This window comes from Bombyx mandarina, chromosome 12 (genome assembly GCF_030267445.1).
Source record: "Bombyx mandarina strain Sakado chromosome 12, ASM3026744v2".
In the NCBI taxonomy this organism is placed as follows: Eukaryota; Metazoa; Arthropoda; class Insecta; order Lepidoptera; family Bombycidae; genus Bombyx; species Bombyx mandarina.
Genome location: NC_143219.1, coordinates 2,161,446 through 2,185,036, shown reverse-complemented (window position 1 = coordinate 2,185,036; position 23,591 = coordinate 2,161,446). Strand labels below are relative to the sequence as shown.

The following is a 23,591-nucleotide window of genomic DNA, read 5'->3' as shown; positions in this document are numbered from 1 at the left end:
CCAATCGCTACGATCAGGCTTCCTGTGGCACTCACAGGCTAGCGATTTCCTAACCCTTCCCAAAACAACAGTCTTTTTCAAGACTAGAACCCCGCTCGCGATTCTGCCTGCTGTAGCACTATACAGCCCGAGCGGGTTCCTTTCCTTTTCCCCGCCGATTGCCGTTTTCACGGCATAGGCATTCCCCCCCCCCCTGCTCCTTGCTGTCCTGCAGCACAGGGGGGTTACGAATCCTATCCGGGGCCTCGCCTTTCGGCGAGTTCAACAAAAGTCCCGGGGCCGCCCCCCCCGGGCAAGAAGACCGAAGAATGGAAGAAGATAGTGCTAGTGATATTGTCGGGTTCCTCCGGGATAGGTACCCGTCAATTAGGGCCGAGTACCTAGAGTTTAGGGCCGCCCGTGGCAATCCCTCCCCCCCCGCGTCCGTCGCCGCGTACTTCAAACGTGCCTCGGAGGCACGCGCCGCGCCCCCCGCCGCCGTATCACATTCGAGCGCACGTTCCGACGATGCGGCTCACATAGCGCCTAACGCTACCCCCACCCCCGCGCCCGCGTCGTTTACGTCATCGCGCGCTTCGTCCGTCGCGACCTCGATCGTTTCGAGTTCAGGCTCCGATACCGAATCGGAGATGGATTTCGAATCCGCGTCAAGCCCTCAGCCTGGAACTTCGTATGGGTTCCAAACCGTAACGCGCGGCAAAAAGCGTACTCGCGCCGTGGAGTCCCGGAGCTCCACGACGAAACAGACTAAATCCGCGACCGCCTCCCGCCCGCAGGTAGTCGTGACACCGGAGTCGGACTCCGCTCGCCGCGTAACCCCGCCGCCGCGTCCCAAGCCCGCGCCCGCTCCTAAAGTAGCTGCCCCGCCCCCGCTGATACTTCAAGAGAAGACAGCGTGGAATCGCGTGTCCCAGGCCCTTCAGGCCAATAAAATTAATTACATCCAGATAAAGGTCGCAACGCCCTGCGACCATAGGGCCCTCTCTTCATACCTCCGAAAGGAGAACATAGGTTTTCACACCTATGCTCTTCAGGAGGACCGCGAGCTCCGCGTAGTGATACGCGGAGTCCCCAAGGAGTTAGATATTGATTACATAAAGGAGGATCTGACCGCTCAGTCCCTCCCGTTAGTTAGCGTGCACCGGATGCACAGTGGGCGGGGCAAGCAGCCCTATAATATGATCCTCGTCGCGTTGGAGCCAACCCCGGAGGCAAAAAAGAAAATCTCATGCCTCTCGACAGTTTGCGGCCTATCCGGGGTCTCCATCGAAGCCCCCCATAAACGTGGCACTCCCGGGCAGTGCTACAGATGCCAGCTTTACGGCCACTCGGCTCGTAATTGCCACGCGCGCCCCCGCTGCGTAAAGTGCCTCGGCGACCACGCCACATTAGATTGCTCGCGTGTTAGGGAAACCGCGACCGAACCTCCAAGCTGTGTCCTATGCCTTAAGCAAGGGCACCCCGCGAACTACCGTGGATGTCCTAGAGCTCCGCGAAAACGTCCAACCCACCCGGCTCCGCGAACCGTCGGCCCAAAGACTTCGGCACCTTCAGTGCCGAAACCCGCCTTCGTGCCGGCTGCAGTTCCCACGGTCTCGGCGTGGAAAAAACCGCTGCCGTATACGAAGGCGGGAACGGAAACCGCACCCCCGCCCCCGCTTGTGACACGCCCCGCGCCCCAGCCCCTGCTCGCACCACGCCCCGCGCCCGCGTTCCGTCCCCCGCAACCCTCTGCCGTCAACGACTTCGCGCTCGTGCGCGACTTCGTCACCGCGGTGAACTTCGACCGTCTGCGATCATTCGCTGACGCTATCCGTAGGTCGGTACCCCCGAACAGCGGCTCGCGGCCGCGTTCGATCACATGGACGTTTACGAGTCCGTGTCGCGTACGTTATAAAATCTTTACCGGTAATCAATGGCGCAAAAAGGTAGAGAAAAACCGTATTCCCTTACGTTAGCATTCTACAATGCTAACGGACTCGCGCGGCAACGCGATCAAATTTTCGAATTCCTCCGCGACAATCTTATAGATATCTTGTCAGTGCAGGAGACCTGTCTGAAGCCCTCGCGTCGTGACCCGAAAGTCGCGAACTACGTCATGGTTAGGAATGACAGACTCACCGCCTCCAAAGGCGGGACTGCCATTTACTATAGACGGGCCCTGCACGTTGTCCCTCTCGATACTCCCTCGCTCTTACATATCGAGGCGTCAGTGTGCCGTATCTCGCTGACGGGACACTAGCCGATCGTCATCGCATCCGTTTATCTCCCCCCGGACAAGCCCCTCCTGAGCAGTGACATCGAGTCACTGTTCGGCATGGGAGACTCCGTCATCCTGGCAGGCGATTTAAATTGCCACCACACTAGGTGGAACTGCCATCGTACAAACGTTAACGGTAGGCGTCTCGACGCGTTTATAGACGACCTCACCTTTGAAATAGTCGGTCCCCCAACTCCAACATGTTATCCGTATAACATCGCGCTCCGTCCGAGCACTATAGACCTGGCATTGCTTAGGAACGTAACTCTGCGCTTGCGTTCCATCGAAGCAATGTCAGAGCTCGACTCAGACCACCGACCTGTCGTTATGCAGCTCGGTCGCCCTCACAACCCAGTCACTGTTACGAGGACCATGGTGGGCACGTGCCTAGCCGACGCCGCTCCGCCAATCCTCCCTTGCGGCCCGGATTCGAATCCATCCCCCGAGGACACCGTCGAATCCATAAACATCATTACCGATCACATCTCTTCCGCGATCATTAGATCTTCAAAAGAAGTCGATGTGGAGGACAGCTTCCACCGCATCAGACTGTCCCCCGATCTTAGGAATCTCTTAAGAGTTAGGAACGCGGCAATCCGGGCCTACGATCGTCTTCCCACGCATTCAAACCGGATTCAGATGCGTCGTCTACAACGCGAAGTCCACTCCCGCTTAAGCGACGCGCGTAACGATAATTGGCATAGTTATCTAGAACAACTCGCGCCCTCCCACCAAGCATACTGGCGACTAGCTAGGACTCTCAAATCCGAAACTACCGCTACTATGCCTCCCCTCATACGCCCTTCAGGCCAACCACCGGCATTCGATGACGATGACAAGGCTGAGCTGCTGGCCGATGCACTGCAAGAGCAGTGCACCACCAGCACTCAACACGCGGACCCCGAACACACCGAGTTAGTCGACAGGGAGGTCGAGCGCAGAGCTTCCCTGCCGCCCTCGGACGCGTTACCCCCCATTACCACTGACGAAGTTAGAGACGCGATCCACAACCTCCAACCTAGGAAGGCACCCGGCTCCGACGGCATCCACAACCGCGCGCTAAAACTCTTGCCAGTCCAACTGATAGCAATGTTGGCTACAATTTTAAATGCCGCTATGACGCATTGCATCTTTCCCGCGGTGTGGAAAGAAGCGGACGTTATCGGTATACATAAGCCGGGCAAACCGACAAACGAAACTTCTAGTTACCGTCCGATTAGTCTCCTCTCGACGATAGGAAAAATTTACGAACGGCTCCTTAGGAAACGCCTCTGGAATTTTGTTACCGCGAACAAAATTCTCATAGACGAACAGTTCGGATTCCGCTCTAAACACTCGTGCGTACAACAAGTGCACCGCCTCACGGAGCACATTCTGATAGGACTAAATAGGCGTAAACAAATCCCGACCGGCGCCCTCTTCTTCGACATCGCGAAGGCGTTCGACAAAGTCTGGCACAACGGTTTAATTTATAAACTGTACAACATGGGAGTGCCAGACAGACTCGTGCTCATCATACGAGACTTCTTGTCGAACCGTTCGTTTCGATATCGAGTAGAGGGAACTCGTTCTCGTTCCCGTCAACTGACCGCCGGAGTCCCGCAAGGCTCCGCGCTCTCCCCGTTATTATTTAGTTTGTATATCAATGATATACCCCGGTCTCCGGAGACCCATCTAGCGCTCTTCGCCGATGACACGGCTATCTACTACTCGTGTAGGAAGAAGTCGCTGCTTCATCGGCGACTCCAGATCGCAGTAGCCACCATGGGACAGTGGTTCCGGAAGTGGCAAATAGACATCAACCCCACGAAAAGCGCAGCGGTGCTCTTCAAAAGGGGTCGCCCTCCGAACATCACTTCGAGCATCCCACTCCGTAGTAGGCGCGCAAACACCTCCGCCGTTAGTCCCATCACTCTCTTTAGCCAGCCCATACCGTGGGTCTCGAAGGGCAAATATCTAGGCGTCACCCTCGACAGAGGGATGACATTCCGTCCCCATATAAAAACGGTACGCGACCGCGCCGCGTTTATTCTAGGACGACTCTATCCAATGCTTTGTAGTCGAAGCAAACTGTCCCTCCGTAATAAGGTAACTCTCTACAAAACTTGTATACGCCCCGTCATGACGTATGCAAGCGTAGTGTTCGCTCACGCAGCCCGCACCCACTTGAAATCCCTTCAGGTTATTCAATCACGATTCTGCAGGATAGCCGTCGGAGCGCCTTGGTTCCTTAGGAATGTGGATCTCCACGACGACCTGGAGCTCGACTCTTTTAGTAAGTATCTACAGTCGGCATCGCTGCGCCATTTTGAGAAGGCGGCACGACATGAGAACCCTCTCATCGTAGCCGCTGGAAATTACATACCCGACCCAGTAGACCGAATGGTAAACCGTCGACGTCGCCCAAAGCACGTCATTACGGATCCTCCTGATCCATTAACGGTGCTTTTAGGCACCACAAGCACCGGTCACCGTCCTCGTCGAACCCGTCGCTTGCGACGAAGGGCTCGACGAGCGAACTAACCCATAGACACAGCCCACTGAGTTTCTCGCCGGATCTTCTCAGTGGGTCGCGTTTCCGATCCGGTGGTAGATTCTGCGAAGCACTGCTCTTGCTAGAGTCAGTGTTAGCAACTCTCCGGTTGAGCCCCGCGAGCTCACCTACTAACGTTAGGGTGAAGCTGAAATAGCCTCTCAAGGCTATCAGCATAGGTAGGAAAAAAAAAAAAAAAAAAAAAAAAAAAAAGCAGATACATTTGTACAATAGGGGTCTTATCGCTAAAAGCGATTTCTTCCCGACAACCGTTTAATTAACAGAAATTCTGGAGTTAATCCGTTTAATTAACAGAAACAGGAAGGCTTGGCAGGGAAAAAATTCAATGGCCAAGAGACAGTACAAAATGTCTTGGAAGAGTTTGTTGGCTCCACGTGACTTTTTCAAGAAGAGACATTAAAAAATGATTACTGCGCTGCCAGAGATGCATCGGTACCATGGCTGCAACTTTTGTTACATAGAAATAAACAATATTTAGAAAAATGACTGGAAATCTAATATATACATATTATATACATATTTATGTATATGTATTTATTTAAGTACAAGTATTTCTATCTATAAATATTATGTATGTTATATACTTATATACACATATGTTTAAGTAATATCACTATCACACTACACCTACCAAGGTTTATTTCTGCACCCCCCCCAAGGTAGACTGTCAGAGAATGCCTATGGCATTAAGTCCGCCTTTATACTATCTAGTATATAAAGTTATAAATAAATAAATAAAAGCATTTATAATTTTAAATGTTAATTTTAAAAAGATAGTCTTTGTGCCTCCATTGTCGACAAATAAACACATAAAATTTCATATATCATTTTGTTATAATATAACATTTAGATAATAGTTACTTACTACCAGTTTGACACTGTGTAGCACATAGAGTAAGAACTACTTAAACATAAAAAGCATCACTTCAATAATTTGGTTTTAATAGGATTTCGTTGCAAAAAAATTTTTATTATACACTTCACGCTCCAGTGAAATTCGTATATTTTTGCTTCAGATACTCGAAACCAATATTTTAAACAGACTTAACTCTCTAAGCAAAAGCCCTATATTTTATCTCTGGCGGTGAACAATGTTCTTCCAATTACGTCATGGATCAGTCTTAAATTCTTTCTTGTCTAATATGGATTATGGAATAGTGATAATTTAGCAAAGGATAAAAATGTCTTATTACAAACAAACTTATGATGTAAATGCTCAGCAGGGTTAATTTCAAAGACGGACCGAATTTTGTTACTCGGAACTTATATAAATGAAAATTTTTTCTTGAAAATGTCATTGGCGCGAGTCAGGTCAAATATGTCATAGTCAAATATGTTCTATTCTATGACAGCTATCGCTACAGTAGAAGCATAGATAATCAAACCACTCCTAGGGAGAGTGGGGAGATGGTTGCAATAGCTCAAGGAGTCAAAGCTCGCGTACCCATATCTAATGATGCTCTAACATGACAAGTTGTTAATAGCATTAATACCAAGTTAATAAAGTTCAAAACTGCATAACATCAAAGTTAACTTGTTTACAATTTTAATTACATGCATTCATCTCCTACACGCGACAAACGACCTTACATCAATAACGTTTTACGTATTTTAAATTCTTAATTAAACACGACCAAGTATTTTTCACGTCTACACAATTTCAGTATGAAGACAAAACGAATTTAAACTCTATTTTAATTCGCATCAAGACATAAATTCGTTTGAAGAACAAACTTCTAATAAAATAGGCCAGGCACTCGAGTCCTCTCGTGCAGTTTTAAGAGGTAGGCAGCATCAAATAAAAGAGGCCTGGAGGGCTCTTTATAATTGTGACTCATGGATTTTTTTTTGTTAGACCAGCTGTTCCTGACACTTGAATGCCGGATTCCATGCTTGAGTAGACCTCGAGTGATCGGAAGATTTTACAATAGACTCTTCGGTTTATCGCAGACTTAACTTGGCGGTCGGCGGACGAACCATTAAGGACTCCTTTGACCGTCAAGTTAACTTACGTACGCTACCGTTACCTAATTCAATCGGCCTGGGTTCTACATTTTTTACGATGTCTTAGTATAAAATTTGCATTTCTAGTAGGAAAATATAGTAAAATTCATCATTTTGTTATGTAATTTACAAAAAAATCCGCCAAAACGTGTCACATGGTGTCTTTTTCGAAATGTCTCCCTATAATAGATACGCTGCAGTCTATGAATATCTTAAGCAATCCGTTTATAATGCGTATATATTGAAATGATACGTGATTTCCGGGTATAGCTGGAATAGCCCCTTAGGTTACCAGCGAATGGGTAGAGGAAAAAAGACATGTGAGAATAAACCAAACTATTAAAATAACGAAAACAACTAAAGCCGCAAAAAACTCAGATACTCTGGTCTTTCAGTTAATTCGGTTACCCGTAAACTTGCTTCCCACAAAGAAATGAGAATAGACAAGACCAAAGATCCAGAGCCACTCATAAATAACACTAAACGTGACGTCAGTAACAAAACTGTAGTTTGAATACACAAAAATATCCAACCGCTTCGCGTAAAACGAATTTTCATTTATTTAATCATATATCCGAACTCAATTAAGCGTTAACTAAATTTGGATAGTCTGTATCCAGCAATAAAATGTCATACTGATATGTTTCTGACACTGAAGTATGAAACTTCTATGGTTTCTGATTGAAGCATAGCCCTTTATTATTTCATTGGACGGAAGCATATTTATGAAATACACTTAATATTTGATTGAACATCATGAATCATCAAAATATAAATTTGTTTCTCGTTAAACGTGTTGTTGGTAAGAGATTAAGCACTTATAACAAAATTTATTGATTAAATACCTGTAAGATAACACTTAAGACACTTACAATATATGCGTATATTCTAATTTATTATTAATCAGACCACATGAAAAAACCATGATTCCGAAATATCGATTGATAAATTTTTGTATAGTCACCGATATACTTATCATTTTCGCTATCACTGAACTTATCAAGCGACAATATTTATCATAGGTTTCAGTTACCCAATAACTTTTGTATTGTTTAGTGCGTATGAATTTTTCAATGACACTGTGAAAGTGCGCGAGTCAAAATAATGGGAATACACTGCGAGATGAATTTATTTAATCCTCCTGATGGAACCTTTGTGCCCGGCGAAACGGTGTCTGGTGTAATTAAATATGCAGTAGACAGAGACACGGCCGTGAAAAGGATTATTGTATCACTAAAAGGCGGCGGAGTTCTCAGAATCAGAAACACACAACGCAGACAACAGCACAGGCCGAATGTTTTTTATTGCTTCGAAGAGTACGTCGACATTGATAATATAATACGGGAAGACGAAAAAGGAATTCTACCGTTTGGATGCTATGAAACGAATTTTAGTTTTACGGTACCGAAAAATTTACCGCCTTCCTTCAAATACATGAAACATTTGCCACATCATATAGTGAAATGCAAGATATCTTATTTTGTTCGGATAAAATTCGAGAAACCGGGCTTGTTTAAATTGAACAAGCATTTCAGATATTATATTACTATGTTGTCAGGTGTAACTCCCAATCTACCAACGGTTCCGACTGTATTTAGTAAAGACAAAAACTTGTGCAGACTAATGTCGAGTAGCCCTAGGACAGTTAAAATCAGAGCGAACGTAGAGAGTTGCGTTTTAGCTCCTGGCACTAAAATCGAACTTAACTATGAAGTACATAATAACACTAATCTCGTTATAAAAGGAGTTGAAACAAAATTGATCGAAGTGCACTCGTTCAAAGCGAGATCAAGTAGAAAAATACAAAACTTTAAAGATGTACCGGATACAGATACAAAAACGGCTTCCATCAATAGCGGTGATCATCAAACTATGCTTATAATTATGAATCTTCCTCCTGATATAATGTCGCTTGAAAATTCTAAAATAGTTCAAAGGGAATATGCAGTTAAGATAACTGTGGATCTTCCAATGCCGCATTTCAATATCGTGTTTGAAATCCCTGTACAAATCGGATACAGGACTGACCTGATTGAGGAGACTGCCGCTATCCCTATTAATGAGTTACCCCCTCCTTACTGGGCTATTATGGGCGAAGCCAACGGTTCTAGGGAAGACTTAGATTCGATTGATAATTTTTAAGAAATAGAACTCATAAATACATTTGTAAGGTTGCTTGTTTTGTGATTCTATCCGTGGATCGTCATGATTCCTATTGATTAATTTATTTGAAGCTACAACCGACCATTGGTTAAATATTTCCTTGGCATTTCCTTTAAGCAAGAAAGCACCAAGCCATGAAGGTGAAAGAGCAGTAAATGACAAAATAACTGCGTGCGAACGGTTTCGTAAATACCTACATCGAAGGTTTTTGTGTTTATGGACATTATTTATTTGGTAATTTAAATGAAAGACTTGCAATTCTTTTGTTCTTTTAAATAAATTTGTACGTTATTCTTGTTTTATTTTACTGTTTTACTATGTATTTAATTATTTATATATATTTTAAGGCGTTTAGGCGGTTCACTGCAAACGCTTTTATTGCAACTAGAGATAGGCCTTAAATAAAATGTAAATTCTTAAATCAAATACAAGATTATATTTTATTTCACAAGTAAAGTGCTGAAGGTAGCAGCGAATGCTTCCAGATTTATAATACTGATCTCTCCCGGGGACTAAAATGGAGGTAGTGGATAAAGTTATTCATAAATATGCGAATATTCTCGAATATACAGTTCGCTAATCTTAGCTTCCACAGGTTTGGTTTTATACGAACGTTTTTAAAACGGACTGTCATTGTCATTGTCGGTTTTCGAAATGGACCATATTTCAGAAGTCTTCGTGGTCTAAAGGATAAGAGGTCTGGTGCATTCGTATCTAGTAATGCACCTATGTTCCCGCCGGCAATTACCAATTTTTCTAATGAAATACGTACTTAACAAATGTTCACGATTGACTTCCACGGTGAAGGAATAACATCGTGTAGTAAAAATCAAACTCGCAAAATTATAATTTGCGTAATTACTTGTGGTAAGACCTCTTGTGAGTCCGCACGGGTAGGTACCACCGCCTTGCCTATTTCTGCCGTGAAGCATTAATGCGTTTCGTTTTGAAGCGTGGTGCAGCCGTTCTGAATATACTGAGCCCTTAGAACTCATATCTCAAGGTGGGTGGCAGCATTTATGTTGTAGATGTCTATGAGCTCCGGTAACCGCTTAACACCAGGTGGGCTGTGAGCTTGTCCACCCTTCTAAGCAATAAAAATAAAATAAAGTAAAACAAAAGGCGCGTGTCATTTTTCTTAGATATGAAGACAGACGAATCTATGGCCTATCTAAGGAAGGAAGGATCTATCCCAGGAATCTAAGACCATAAATACAATAACGTTAAGGATGCCACGCACCTCGAAACTTAAGATCAAAGTATCAAATATGTAGTGATTATCCTGTCCTACAGGAACTACCAACCTGTTCTACAAACCGGAATGCATAAGTGATTCGTGGCAATAACAGGACGAATGAAACCACTAAAAGTTGGGGAATATTAGTTACACAATTTTAACAGGCACTGTAACTTTCACCCCTTTGCCTTTCCATGAGTTCTGTCTCATGCGAGGTTAGGACGTTGGTTGTCGAGCGAGGTTTTAGTCAGTTCGACTCTGACGTACCCCACCCTCCATCCCCAGTGGAGGGCGGAAGTCCGGCGATTTCCTCCTGACTAAAAAAAAAACTGTAAATGTAGTCTCGTTATGAAGTTATCATACAAATCAGTTATTCAATTCGGAATTGTCAAAAAAATCGCAACTCACATCCTTGTTTCTCTGCGGGCGGTCTACTCGTGTTTCTGGCGTGTCCATTGTCAAAACGGCTACTGTACAACAACCGTCGTGTCCGTTTTTAATTATTCGTTGCCTAAAATAGAGGCAGAGCGTTTACGTAAAATGTTTTTGTTGTTTCATTAACATTGTCAGGGCCCAGTTATTGTTAGACTTTGATGTAATAACCATAGCTTGTCCATTATTCGGTGTCATCATTTAATACGATCGTATTTACATTTAAGGTGCCATCGCCTAAAGGATAAAACGCCACAATTTTATTTTGAGAGGAATTAAGTCAATAAAAAAAAGATACACGGATCTATAATTCGTCTTCATCTCGTAAGGGTATGGTGATAGCCATTTAAAACCAGGTGGGCCGAGAGCTCGTTCATGCGTCCACGCAAAAAGGGACATGTCCGGTTTCAAATTTGGGGTTGGTCGAAGGGCGATCGAAAAATTGCCAAGGGCCTTTTCAAATTCAAATAATAAACAATATCATGATGACGTACGTTGTTTAGGAAGGGTTTTAATAAATTATACGTCCATTTAGACGAACAATGGGCTCACCAATTTAATGTTGGTTCGGGAATTATGCATAGGAAATTAGGATTTAAACTTTTGTCTGAACATATACCCGTCATTACGCCGTGATGCGTGTGCGGACAATAGAACAATTTTCATGTGTATTAAATTCAGATTTAAACAGATCTTTATTACGAGTAGTACAAATTCTTCTTCCTTCTTCTTAGTCGTACGCTCTTGACAGAGTGGTCGTCGTCATGCATCAGTCGAATCCTGCGATACCGATGCTTTCGCGATGCGACGCCATGTGGCACGATGTTTCGCAGAGTGAGAGCAATCATTTATATTATATTTGTAGTATATATTACAATGAAAATTATATTTTTGTTACTGGTTGACAATTTAAAAGTTTTTGACTGCTTTGACTGACATAGCCAAAGTCCTCGGACAAAGTGGAATTGGTCTGGCCACATATGTCGTCGCACTGACAATGGGTGAGGCAGAAAAGTATTGGAACGGAGACCCCGTACTGGACGTCGTAACATGGACAGACAAACAATGAGGCGGACCGACGACCTGGTGAAAACAGCTGGTAAGGACTGGATGCGAAAGGCAAGAGACCGAATAGAATGGAATGCATATAATGTATGAAGAGACATTGGGTGGACACAGGTTGAGGAAGAGCTTAGACTCTCTCTTCTCAGCTATTTATCCCACATGGTGGTGGTGTAACTACAAGGGCTGCCCCACCCTTCAAACCGAAACGCATTACTGCTTCATGGCAGAAATAGGCAGGGTGGTGGTACCTACCCGTGTGGATTCACAAGAGGTCCTACCACCAGTATGAGAAATGATCCTCGTAATCCAAACCTGGAGGGCATTTCGGGACAAGAGAACCCATAGATTAGATAATACCACAATCAACAATTACTATGAGATCGAAGTTATTGTTTAATTGTACAATCGCTTCTTAATATGAAGCAGATGGCTTCGTAGCAGAAATAGGCATATCTCCTCCTCCTTGCGTCGGTTTCCTCATTACTGAGGGTCGTGGTCATGGCCTTGAAACAGTTTGTTTTTTATAGTGCACCGCCATCTGTTCCTATCTGCAGCTGAGTGCAGAGCATCGTGCACTGTGGTATCCAGGGCTGCACGAATCTGGTCCGTCCAACGGGTCGGGTTCCTGCATCTTGGTTGCTTGCCCTCGACCGTTCCAGTGACCACCAATTTCTCCAAGTTGTCACTGTCTTTCCTTGCGATGTGGCCAAAATATTCAAGAATCCTTTGCATGCAAATAGTGGAGAGTCTAGTCCGGATCTTCAACTGAGCTAGGATGGACACATTGGTGCGGCGTGCGGTCCAGGGAATACCCAACATCCTCCTCCAGCACCACATTTCGAAATAGGCATATAGGCAATAGAAATAGGCGTGGTAGTATCTACTCTTGTAGGTACAATTCGCCGTATCACCAATAATTAGACAAATTCATCTCTATTACATTTGTTAGGATAGGTCACTTTTAATTCACCTTTATTATTGTATTTTACCATACCCTTAATAGAATTATTAACAAAAAAAATAGTTGTCGAGCTTGATAAGTAACTGAAACTTCGGAATTATTGTTTGCGAAGGTATTAAGCTCGTATCACTGTTGAGTGTGTGAACGAAACTTCGCGAAAGCAACTTAATGTTTATATTAATGTCGTGTGCTTTAACAAACGTTTTTGCTCAACGATACAAGCTTATATGTGATTAAGTTTTCGGGAGCTTTCGTAATGAGGTTTCGGGATTGCTTCGGTGCTTAACGATGGAAGTATTATACTTTACACGACAAACATAATTATTATGACAAATTTAACGAGTTATTCCATTTTTAATAATTTTTAAAAAAGCGTGGGGTGCATGGTATCAATAGATATAAATATTTTATGAACAGATATGATGACTAGAAGGGCTATTTTGATAATATCCTGAATAACAACCCGCGCTTTTTTTACAATAAAATAATTTTTCTTACAATATTTTTAACTCAAATTTATTAAGATTTATTTTCTATTTTTTAGTTGGATATTCTATAAAGGCGTATTTATTTGTTTTTTTTTTTGAAACTATTGTTTATTATTATTAGTACACAAATATTTACATGTATATTTATAATGAATATTCTTGATAACTTTAAATATGTGTGGCATTTTGAATTGGACGTATATGTCGGCGTTAAGCCACGATTTACACACATAAGTTCTTTTACAATGAAAATACAATACAATTCTATAAAACTTTAACATTACTTGTTTACAACAAAAAGCCACGCCTGAGTTATTCAGTGGTTTTTACACAATTAGCCATTTTGTTGGTTATAGCAACTACAACTTCTTTTATACAAACAAATGTAATTACTGCGAAACAATTCACAAAACATAGCTTAATATTCAAAATACATATTTTAGTGATTTTACATGACTCACATTTAATTTACTGTACATGAATTACTTTTAAGCAATATTAACTAACATTGTTATTATCCAGCCTAATAATAGATGGCGCCAACAACATCATTGCATAACAATTACAATACTTAATTAAATTATTAGTACTGTTAATTATAATATAAATTATTATTAATATTTATGCTTTATTCATATTTAATCATTTATACAGTCATTTGTGTTTTTAAACAATAATATAAACATTAAACATATTCTGAACATTTTCACATCAAAACAGTGTCTGCTAATTATTAAATATGGTAGATTAACAGTTTTGTTGCTAATAATTAATAAATATTAACATATAATAAACTAAACTATATATTATTATGTTAATTATTGCCAACAGTGGCGTTTGCGCCCATACGGCCATACTGATTCCAGCGCGTCCCTTGCGCTGTTTTAGCATTTCACATAACAGTAAACAAGGCATATCCCCTACTGGGATCTACCCAACACACAAGGCACTATTCACCCTTACGAGATCTAGCTAACACACAAGAGGATTACCCAACACACAAAGCATCACCCATACGGGTCTAGTTAACTCGCAAGCCATCACCCTTACGGGATCTAGCCAACTTACCAGGTATCACCCTTACGGGATCTAGCCAACACACTCGGCATCACCCATTCGGGATCTAGCCAACTCACAAGGCATCACCCACTTGGGATCTAGCCAACTCACAAGGCATCACCCACTTGGGATCTAGCCAACCCACAAGGCATCACCCTCTCGGGATCTAGCCAACCCACAAGGCATCACCCATTCGGGATCTAGCCAACTCATAAGGCATCACCCATTCGGGATCTAGCCAACTCATAAGGCATCACCCATGCGGGATCTAGCCAACTCATAAGGCATCACCCATTCGGGATCTAGTCAACTCATAAGGCATCACCCATACGGGATCTAGCCAACTCTCAAGGCATCACCCATACGAGATCTAGCCAACTCATAAGGCATCACCCATACGGGATCTAGCCAACAAGACCAGGATTAAGGATTCGCATGGTGGCCCGCCAGCGTTTTAGGAAGGATAATTGGATAGGAAAATAAAAGTAGCCACTTTAACAAATTATCAATCATTTTACAGCAGAACAAATCTCTCTGCCCATACGGTCAATTTTTCAGTTATCAGAATCCTCTGACATTAAGAGGATAGATTTACCTGTATCAAACCTTTACCATTACCAAACCTTTACCTTTACCTTTACCAAAACACATTGGATGGCAGAGACCGCTCGTCCATCCATTTCTCACCAGCTGATTCAACTTCCCCTAATACATCATTCAGCGGACCATTTCCAATTTGCTTTATTTTAATGGCAGGTAGGGAACATCATCCTCCTAATGCCTCTGCATTTTTTGTTTTATTTTTGTGCTGTAGCTTTTAATCAACTGTAATTCATATAGCTGCCTGTTAGAGCTTATTAAATTATATTTTACAAACATGTGACATTTATGACCCATCAATAGTTCAGCATGCCTGTTGACCATGCTCGTTCTCTTTGCAATAATGTGGTACTGAATTTCATACTGTTCACAAGTTTTTGAAACTCCTGAATTATCTTTTATCTTGGTGAACAGTGAAAAGTGACAGGGTTCCAATAATGTAACTAAGGTTTTAAAAACAGAAATCACATAGAGATCTGTGCCATACTTTTTCTTGACTAATAATAAAGCAGCACCCCCACTAGAAACCTAGGGTGCAGAGAGTTAATCACTCATCCAAAAATAAATAATTATGAAAGGAAAAGTAATAATATGGAGCTGCTGAACAGGGATGAGCTGTCTCTTATTATGGCATATTATTAAAAGTTTATTTTTATTTTTATTGTAATATGCTTAACTCCTCACAATAAACAGGAGACATACAGTATGTACAGCGTTGTACTATCCTATCCAAATTAATTATTTCAAATCCAACTTTTATCTGCCTGATCACCATCTATGAAACATGATTTGCAAAAGTTACATGATGATTGAATAATGACTCCAAACTTGAGCGTTCACTGGATAGAAACTTATAAAAATAGATAAGTTCTCCTCAAAGAGTGCAACACTGAGAAGTTATTTTTTAAAAGATTAAAACCTATTAGGAAGTCAGCAAGACTGTCAGTATTACCATATGATTATGATTACCATATGAAATTCTATAATAGTTCTAATATTTTTCTCCATTAAAAGTCACAATGCTTTGTTTTGAAATCAGTTGACCCCTTATGCTCAAAAACTTTACATGAAGTTGTTTAGCTTACTAAACTAGATCTGCAATGATTTAAGTCTTATTTGTGGTGATACGTTTGTCATCTTGACGGCGGTAACAAGTTGTCTCGAAATGACGCAAGTGACGCAGTAACCACATTTAAAACCTTAGTGTTACTAAAAGTGCCACGAAAACTGAAGGAATCATTATGTGATTGTGATAAAACTGAGTTATGTTTAGATTATTAACATTATATTTACAGAATATTTTCAATTTGACGCTTTCGGAACGTTTTTAGAATCGATATTATTTAGGAAGCGAAATACATACCACAGCGTATTTCTTAATAACTTGGATCGAATAAATTTAAGATAAATACCTGAAATCAGTATTTTTACCATCTCAGCGTCAGTAGCTTTTCCAAAACATCCACGGTCTAGAACTCATTTTAAATATCCACATCCTTACTGAATGCATGGATCAGTTCGTCCCTCACTTGCTCCAATGCGGTTCAATACAAAGACCAGATATCGGCTTATGTCTTGCTTGTTCTTTTGAACTCGATGTTCATGCGATGAAACAATTAGCTTCATGATAGTTTCCACATTTCCGCATCGGTCTTGATGTCACGCCCTCATCAGAGTTGAACGGCGGCAAATAAAAGTTATAATGCCACCGCAAGGGTACAGCATTTGCAGCTATCATCACTTTTCGCCTTTTTAATACAGGTTGAGAGACCCATCACTTGTTCAACAGTGGATTGCTTCATTCGGGGGCTTACGATTGATTTTGGGGCTGTGATCCCACTTCTGATGTCGGCGTTAAGCCACGATTTACACACATAAGTTCTTTTACAATGAAAATACAATACAATTCTATAAAACTTTAACATTACTTGTTTACAACAAAAAGCCACGCCTGAGTTATTCAGTGGTTTTTACACAATTAGCCATTTTGTTGGTTATAGCAACTACAACTTCTTTTATACAAACAAATGTAATTACTGCGAAACAATTCACAAAACATAGCTTAATATTCAAAATACATATTTTAGTGATTTTACATGACTCACATTTAATTTACTGTACATGAATTACTTTTAAGCAATATTAACTAACATTGTTATTATCCAGCCTAATAATAGATGGCGCCAACAACATCATTGCATAACAATTACAATACTTAATTAAATTATTAGTACTGTTAATTATAATATAAATTATTATTAATATTTATGCTTTATTCATATTTAATCATTTATACAGTCATTTGTGTTTTTAAACAATAATATAAACATTAAACATATTCTGAACATTTTCACATCAAAACAGTGTCTGCTAATTATTAAATATGGTAGATTAACAGTTTTGTTGCTAATAATTAATAAATATTAACATATAATAAACTAAACTATATATTATTATGTTAATTATTGCCAACAGTGGCGTTTGCGCCCATATATACGTATATGTTTTTAAGACGCTTATTATTTAGTTTGGCGTCTGTTATATCTATTTGAATTCTACAGTCCGAATCGAGTCTGTAATAGGAGGTTCCATCGATGTGGTTACCTTCAGGCAGAGAGAGCTGATGAGATATCGTGAGCCGCATCAAATCTGTCTCCTTCAATAGTGCATTGGCCACGTACCATCCGGCTATGGAATGAGCTCCCCTCCACGGTGTTTCCCGAGCGTTATGACATGTCCTTCTACAAACGAGGCTTGTGGAGAGTATTAAGCGGTAGGCAGCGGCTTGGCTCTGCCCCTGGCATTGCTGAAGTCCATGGGCGACGGTAACCACTCACCATCGGGTGAGCCGTATGCTCGTCTGCCTAAAAGGGTAATAAAAAAAAGAAGCATATGACCACCACCATGACAAGAACGTGAGACTACGAAGAAACATGTACGGGAATGGTATCTATGTCGGGGAATCTTTTAACGTTATTAATTTGAATAAAATTATATTTGAATTTGTATTTCGGCTCGCTGTTTGAGTAAAAAATTTTTTTTCATTAATTTGATTTATATTTTGTTTTGACAGCACACAATTTAATCTATATATTAATACGTGAAGCAAAAACTTTGTGTCCCTTTTTACGAAAATTGCGCGGACGGAGGAGTATGAAATTTCCCACACTTATAGAGAATATAGAGAAGAAGTGCACAATGCTAATATTTTTTTTTAAATAATGCATAAAAGATACATTAAATCAATAAAGAAAACATTACACACACTACATACCATGTATTTGACGCACACACGCATGCGTACTATTTATTGTCAAACTTTTGTTCTTGACGTCTGTTGTCAAATTGAGAATAGATTAAATATTGTTTGTCTTTGTTAATATTTTTTACGGTGTAGTCTTGGCGAAATTTGTGATTATAGAAGTATAAAATACAATCATAATAGTGTACAAACTTAGAATTCCAGTTATTTATAGTCGAATTTCGACTACTGCGGGACCTCTAGTAAAAGTTAATTCCGTAAACGTAAGCGTTATTGCGTAATTTAATAAAAACACAAAATGTTAATGATTTCACCGAAAACTACGTGTAGTGGTTTTTAAAGGACTTTTTTTATTAATGTCGCGAAGGTGAGTGAAGGAACAGAGTCCACGGACATCAAAATGTGAGTAGTTAGACCAATCCACATGAGGTTAAAGTCTTAATTGTAAGGGCTCTTTCCCATAAATGTAGGACAACCTCTCGGCAGGAATAGGAATGACAGTGATGGTCTCACAATACGCTTCGCAACCATTAAATGCTATAATAATTAGAGAACGCTGCCGTACATTCTCCAATGAATCCCCCATCATAATAGGGCAGTAATCCCTCGCTTGTCTCGCTTGTGTATAGCTCTTTCCAAGAGCCAAGACAAGGTGGAAGGATGTCGTGCTGAAGGACAAAGGGAAAACTATACTAAGACCTTAGAACTCATATCTCAAGGTGGGTGGCGGCATTTATGTTGTAGATGTCCGGTAACCGCTTAACATCAGATAGGCCGTGAGCTCGTCCATCCATCTAAGCAATAAAAAAAAATGAACGCTCACCGACTCATTCAACCGAAATCACCCAGAGAACTACTTAATACACCACAGTCTAGTAATAGTTTAAACCACTAGAAATGGCAACTGATAATAATGAAAATAGTAGAATGTCAATTCGCTATAAGCACCATAGATACAGGCACGATTATTCTGTAAAAAGTGAACCAATTAGCATCGGGTGAGTTTTAGCCATTTCTAATGCCCACTTACCCTATCCTTCCAGTTCCAGTCCATCCAGTTCCAGTCCATTCAGTTGTTTTAGTTGTCTTTTTAAACGTGATTTATTAATACGCTTTTATTAGCTTCAGACGTATGTATGTTTGTAACGGAATCTTTGAACATGATTTTGACCCCCTTCAAAACGTCGGATTAACTCGAAATCTGGTATACTTATTAAGGACCGATGACAATTCATAATTAAAAAATATATTGAAAAAATTGAAATTCAACTAAAACATGAAAAATAAATAATAGTTTAAAAAAACTAACAAAATACGCTTTTATAGAAAATCCAACTAAAAAATTGGAAATAAATTTTAATTAATTTGAATTAAAAATAGTGTAAGAAAAAATTATTTAATTGTAAAAAAGGCGTGGGGTGCATGGTATTTATAGTTATAAATATTTTATGAACAGAGATATGAGTAGAAGGGTTATTTTGATAATATCCTGAAAAGCACCCCACGCTTTTTTTACATTAAAATCATTTTTTCTTACATAAAAACGCATTCTGTTAGTTTTTTTAAACTATTATTTATTTTAATTATTTACTTATTTAAAATGTCCTTCGAATCCGTCCCCGTGATTGCGTGCTACTCGTCCATTAAGGAACAGCGACGAAAACCATTACGTCTCTGCTATTTGTATTAGCCTCATATATCTTTAGAACCTGACCTTACACCTTTATAAATGGCAGGATATTATCTTTACGTGTCGAAATCGGAACGAGAATATAGCGTGGTTTAAGTTTTGCGTTTATTTCTTCTTATTATTTCTTAGATAAAACGTATTCGGAAAGGTCTTTACGGAAAGGTAACAATGTGCTCACTAATATAATAATTAGGAGCATCACAATGTAAATGATATCATCCAACTAAAGATCTGCGGAGGGACTTCGGTTCCCTCTGTATTTTGTACCGCATGTTCCATGGGGAGTGCTCTGAGGAATTGTTCGAGATGATACCAACGTCTCGTTTTTACCATCGCACCGCCCGCCACCGGAGTAGAGTTCATCCATACTACCTGGAGCCACTGCGGTCATCCACAGTGCGTTTCCAGAGATCTTTTTTGCCACGTACCATCCGGCTATGGAATGAGCTCTCCTCCACGGTGTTTCCCGAGCGACATGTCCTTCTTCAAACGAGGCTTGTGGAGAGTATTAAGCCGTAGGCAGCGGCTTGGCTCTGCCCTTGGCATTGCTGAAGTCCATGGGCGACGGTAACCACTCACCATCAGATGGGCCATATGCTCGTCTGCCTACAAAGGCAATAAAAAATATATATATATAAGGTCGGAATTGTTATAAAACGGTTGACGTACTTTAGAAACCGAAATAAATCTTTCGGGGAAGAAACAGACAGAAGAAGGATGGTACCTATCCGAACTCACATAAGGCCTCAAAGGCTCAAAATGCAATGAGAAATTATAGCCAGCTTTTGTAATTAAAAACTATTAAATAGATGATGAACATTTTTAGTGACCCATGTTAGTCGAACACAGTTCAGCCACCTTGCGATCGGCGAGCTCCAGATGCTTAAAACACAACTCGTGCTGACGTCGAAATACACGGAAATTCGTATTGTTACGCCGGTAAGAGTAACGCCATCTATCGCCGAATAGTCGAACGAATATCGAAGGATCTAGTAGCACCCAGAACGCTCGAGAAGTACAACGCCATCTATTGACAGATAGCGTAAACTAGTACTAGAGATGTGTGGAATATTCTCGATAATTCTAGGAATGAGGTATCGGCTATAAAAGCGTTGTAGAGATGGCAAGCAGTCAGTCAGTAATCGGAACTACTCGAAGCAAAACAGCGAACGGGTCACCTGAAGCGAAGCGGAACTAGCGAATTGAGAGTTTTAAAGTGTTTGTTGAGTGTTTTAGAGTGTTTAAGTATTTTAAGTGTTGAATAGAGTTTTTAAGTTGTACTTTGGTGAAATTTTATTCATCCCGAACCCCAGCGCGTAACAGTATGTTAACTATTGAAACTTCCAATCGAAAATCCTTTGGCAAAAAAAGCTTTTAATTTCCCGATCGGGCCCTTCATTACAATAAACGTCAAATCCACTAAACTCAGCCTTAGCCCTTTCGCTTATCGGGATTGAATCAGTCCTGATAGTCTATTATCCTTTAGCGACTTCGACAGGAGCAAGGTTATATCTTATTCAAGCATTTCGTTATCAACCGAAGCTTTCGGGAGATTTGATTCCAGAGCGACTGGGGTTCTAGAAAAATGATATATTATTCAATCGTACTTATACCTAATGTTCAACAGTTTATTGGTGAATTTTGTTTTGTGAAAATGATGTTTTAAAACAGCGAAAATGAAATTAAAATTGGATGTACCTAATGTTTCTGGAACAGTAATTAGTTAGATATTGTCTGCAGTTGTATATATATAGAGTTGAAAATTTAATGATTACGTCTTAATTTTTTATTTAAGACCATGAATAACTTATACTAGAGGTCCCGCAGTAGTCGAAATTCGACTATAATTAATTGGAATTGTAAGTTTGTACACTATTATGATTGTATTTTATAGTTTTATAATCACAAATTTCGCCAAGGCTACACTATAAACAAAATATTAATAAAGACAAACAATATTTAATCTATTCTCATTTTGACCACAGACGTCAAGAACAAAAGTTTGACAATAAATAGTACGTATGTATGCGTGTGTGCGTCAAATACATGGTGTGTAGTGTGTGTAATGTTTTCTTTATTGATTTCATGTATCTTTTATGCATTATTTTAAAAAAATATTAGCATTGTGCACTTCTTCTCTATATTCTCTATAAGTGTGGAAAATTTCATACTCCTCCGTACGCGCAATTTTCGTAAAAAGGGATACAAAGTTTTTGCTTCACGTATTAATATATAGATAACAAATAACACAAAGACCAATTTCCACATGCAATTCCAAATATGTATAATCCTGTGGATTAAATTTAATGCAGTTTAAATTTACGTCTGAATTATAGAACGCCAAATTTGCATATACGATTTTCGAACTTGTTTTTCCTAAGAAATTTGTTTAACTCGTAATCAAGATCTGCGGACGGCTAATACGATCACAGACACGACACGTGCTTACATCGTCATACTCCATTACCTTCAAACTTTATCCTAAACTAGCTGACCCGGCAGACTTCGTAGTGCCTCAATCGATAAATAAAAGACCTAAGCTTTTGTATAAAATAAACATAATACAAACAAAAGGAACCCGTCCGTTATTTTTATTTAATTCCGAGCATTTTCATATTTCTCTACCTTTTAAACCTTCTCTGGATTTCCACAAATAATTCAAGACCAAAATTAACCAAATCGGTCCAGCCGTTCTCGAGTTTTAGCGAGACTAACGAACAGCAATTCATTTTTATATGTATAGATATCTCCTTTATTACCTATCTGACTTTCAACCAATGGACATGCATTGATCAACCAGTTTGAGATTGTGGGAAGACGGAAATGTATTAAACCTTATTCAGTTTTTTAAAGAACACAAAAACAAAATGTCGCCCCCTTAAGTTCTTAGAGACAGTAAAAATGTTATTACTGAAGGCTTAAAGTGAAAGATTATGCGTATAGTCAAAGTTACGAGGGCAGTACTCAATGATATTTCAAAAGTCATAAAATAAGATTATCAAAATATTTTCGTGATTTTGCCTGTTCCGAAAATTGTACTTAAGATTCTATCAGTAAAAAACAAAATCCAGCTAAGAAAAATTAATTATTTAAAGAATCATTTTGTAATATATTTTTTTTTGTTTAATTGGGTGGACGAGTTCACGGCCCACCTGATGTTGAGTGGTTACCGGAGCACTTTTTTTTTTTTTTTTTTATTGCCGTTGTAGGCAGACGGGCATACGGCCCACCGGATGGTGAGTGGTTACCGTCGCCCATGGACTTCAGCAATGCCAGGGGCAGAGCCAAGCCGCTGCCTACCGCTTAATACTCTCCACAAGCCTCGTTTGAAGAAGGACATGTCATAGCGCTCGGGAAACACCGTGGAGGGGAGCTCATTCCATAGCTGGATGGTACGTGGCAAAAAAGATCTCTGGAAACGCACTGTGGATGACCGCAGTGGCTCCAGGTAGTATGGATGAACTCTATTCCGGTGGCGGGCGGTGCGATGGTAAAAACGAGATGCTGGTATCATCTCGAACAATTCCTCAGAGCACTCCCCATGGAACATACGGTATAAAATACAGAGGGAACCGAAGTCCCTCCGCAAACCCAGAGGCTCCAAACGATCCGAGAGAATGGGATTATCGACAATCCGAACGGCCCTCCTCTGTATGGAGTCAAATGGAAGAAGCTGGTATTTGGGAGCCCCGGCCCAGAGATGGGAGCAGTACTCCATGCGAGGCCGGACTTGTGCTTTATAAAGCAAAAGTCTTTGTCCAGGCGTGAAGTACCGCTTCGCTCTGTTGAGGACTCCCAGCATTTTGGACGCCAACT

The 23,591-nt window shown here is 40.7% G+C and overlaps 2 protein-coding genes across 2 annotated transcripts in view; both read left to right on the top strand.

The window, feature by feature from the left end:
* GABA-B-R3 (gamma-aminobutyric acid type B receptor subunit 3) overlaps positions 1 to 23,591 on the top strand; it is a 138,364-nt gene that overhangs the window by 18,687 nt on the left and 96,086 nt on the right. The window lies entirely within an intron of this gene.
* On the top strand, positions 7,529 to 9,274 carry LOC114243425 (arrestin domain-containing protein 17). The gene is made up of 2 exons (XM_028174910.2): positions 7,529 to 7,620; positions 7,875 to 9,274. The coding sequence occupies exon 2, from the start codon at positions 7,923 to 7,925 to the stop codon at positions 8,958 to 8,960; it is 1,038 nt and encodes a 345-aa protein (XP_028030711.2). The 5' UTR covers positions 7,529 to 7,620; positions 7,875 to 7,922; the 3' UTR covers positions 8,961 to 9,274.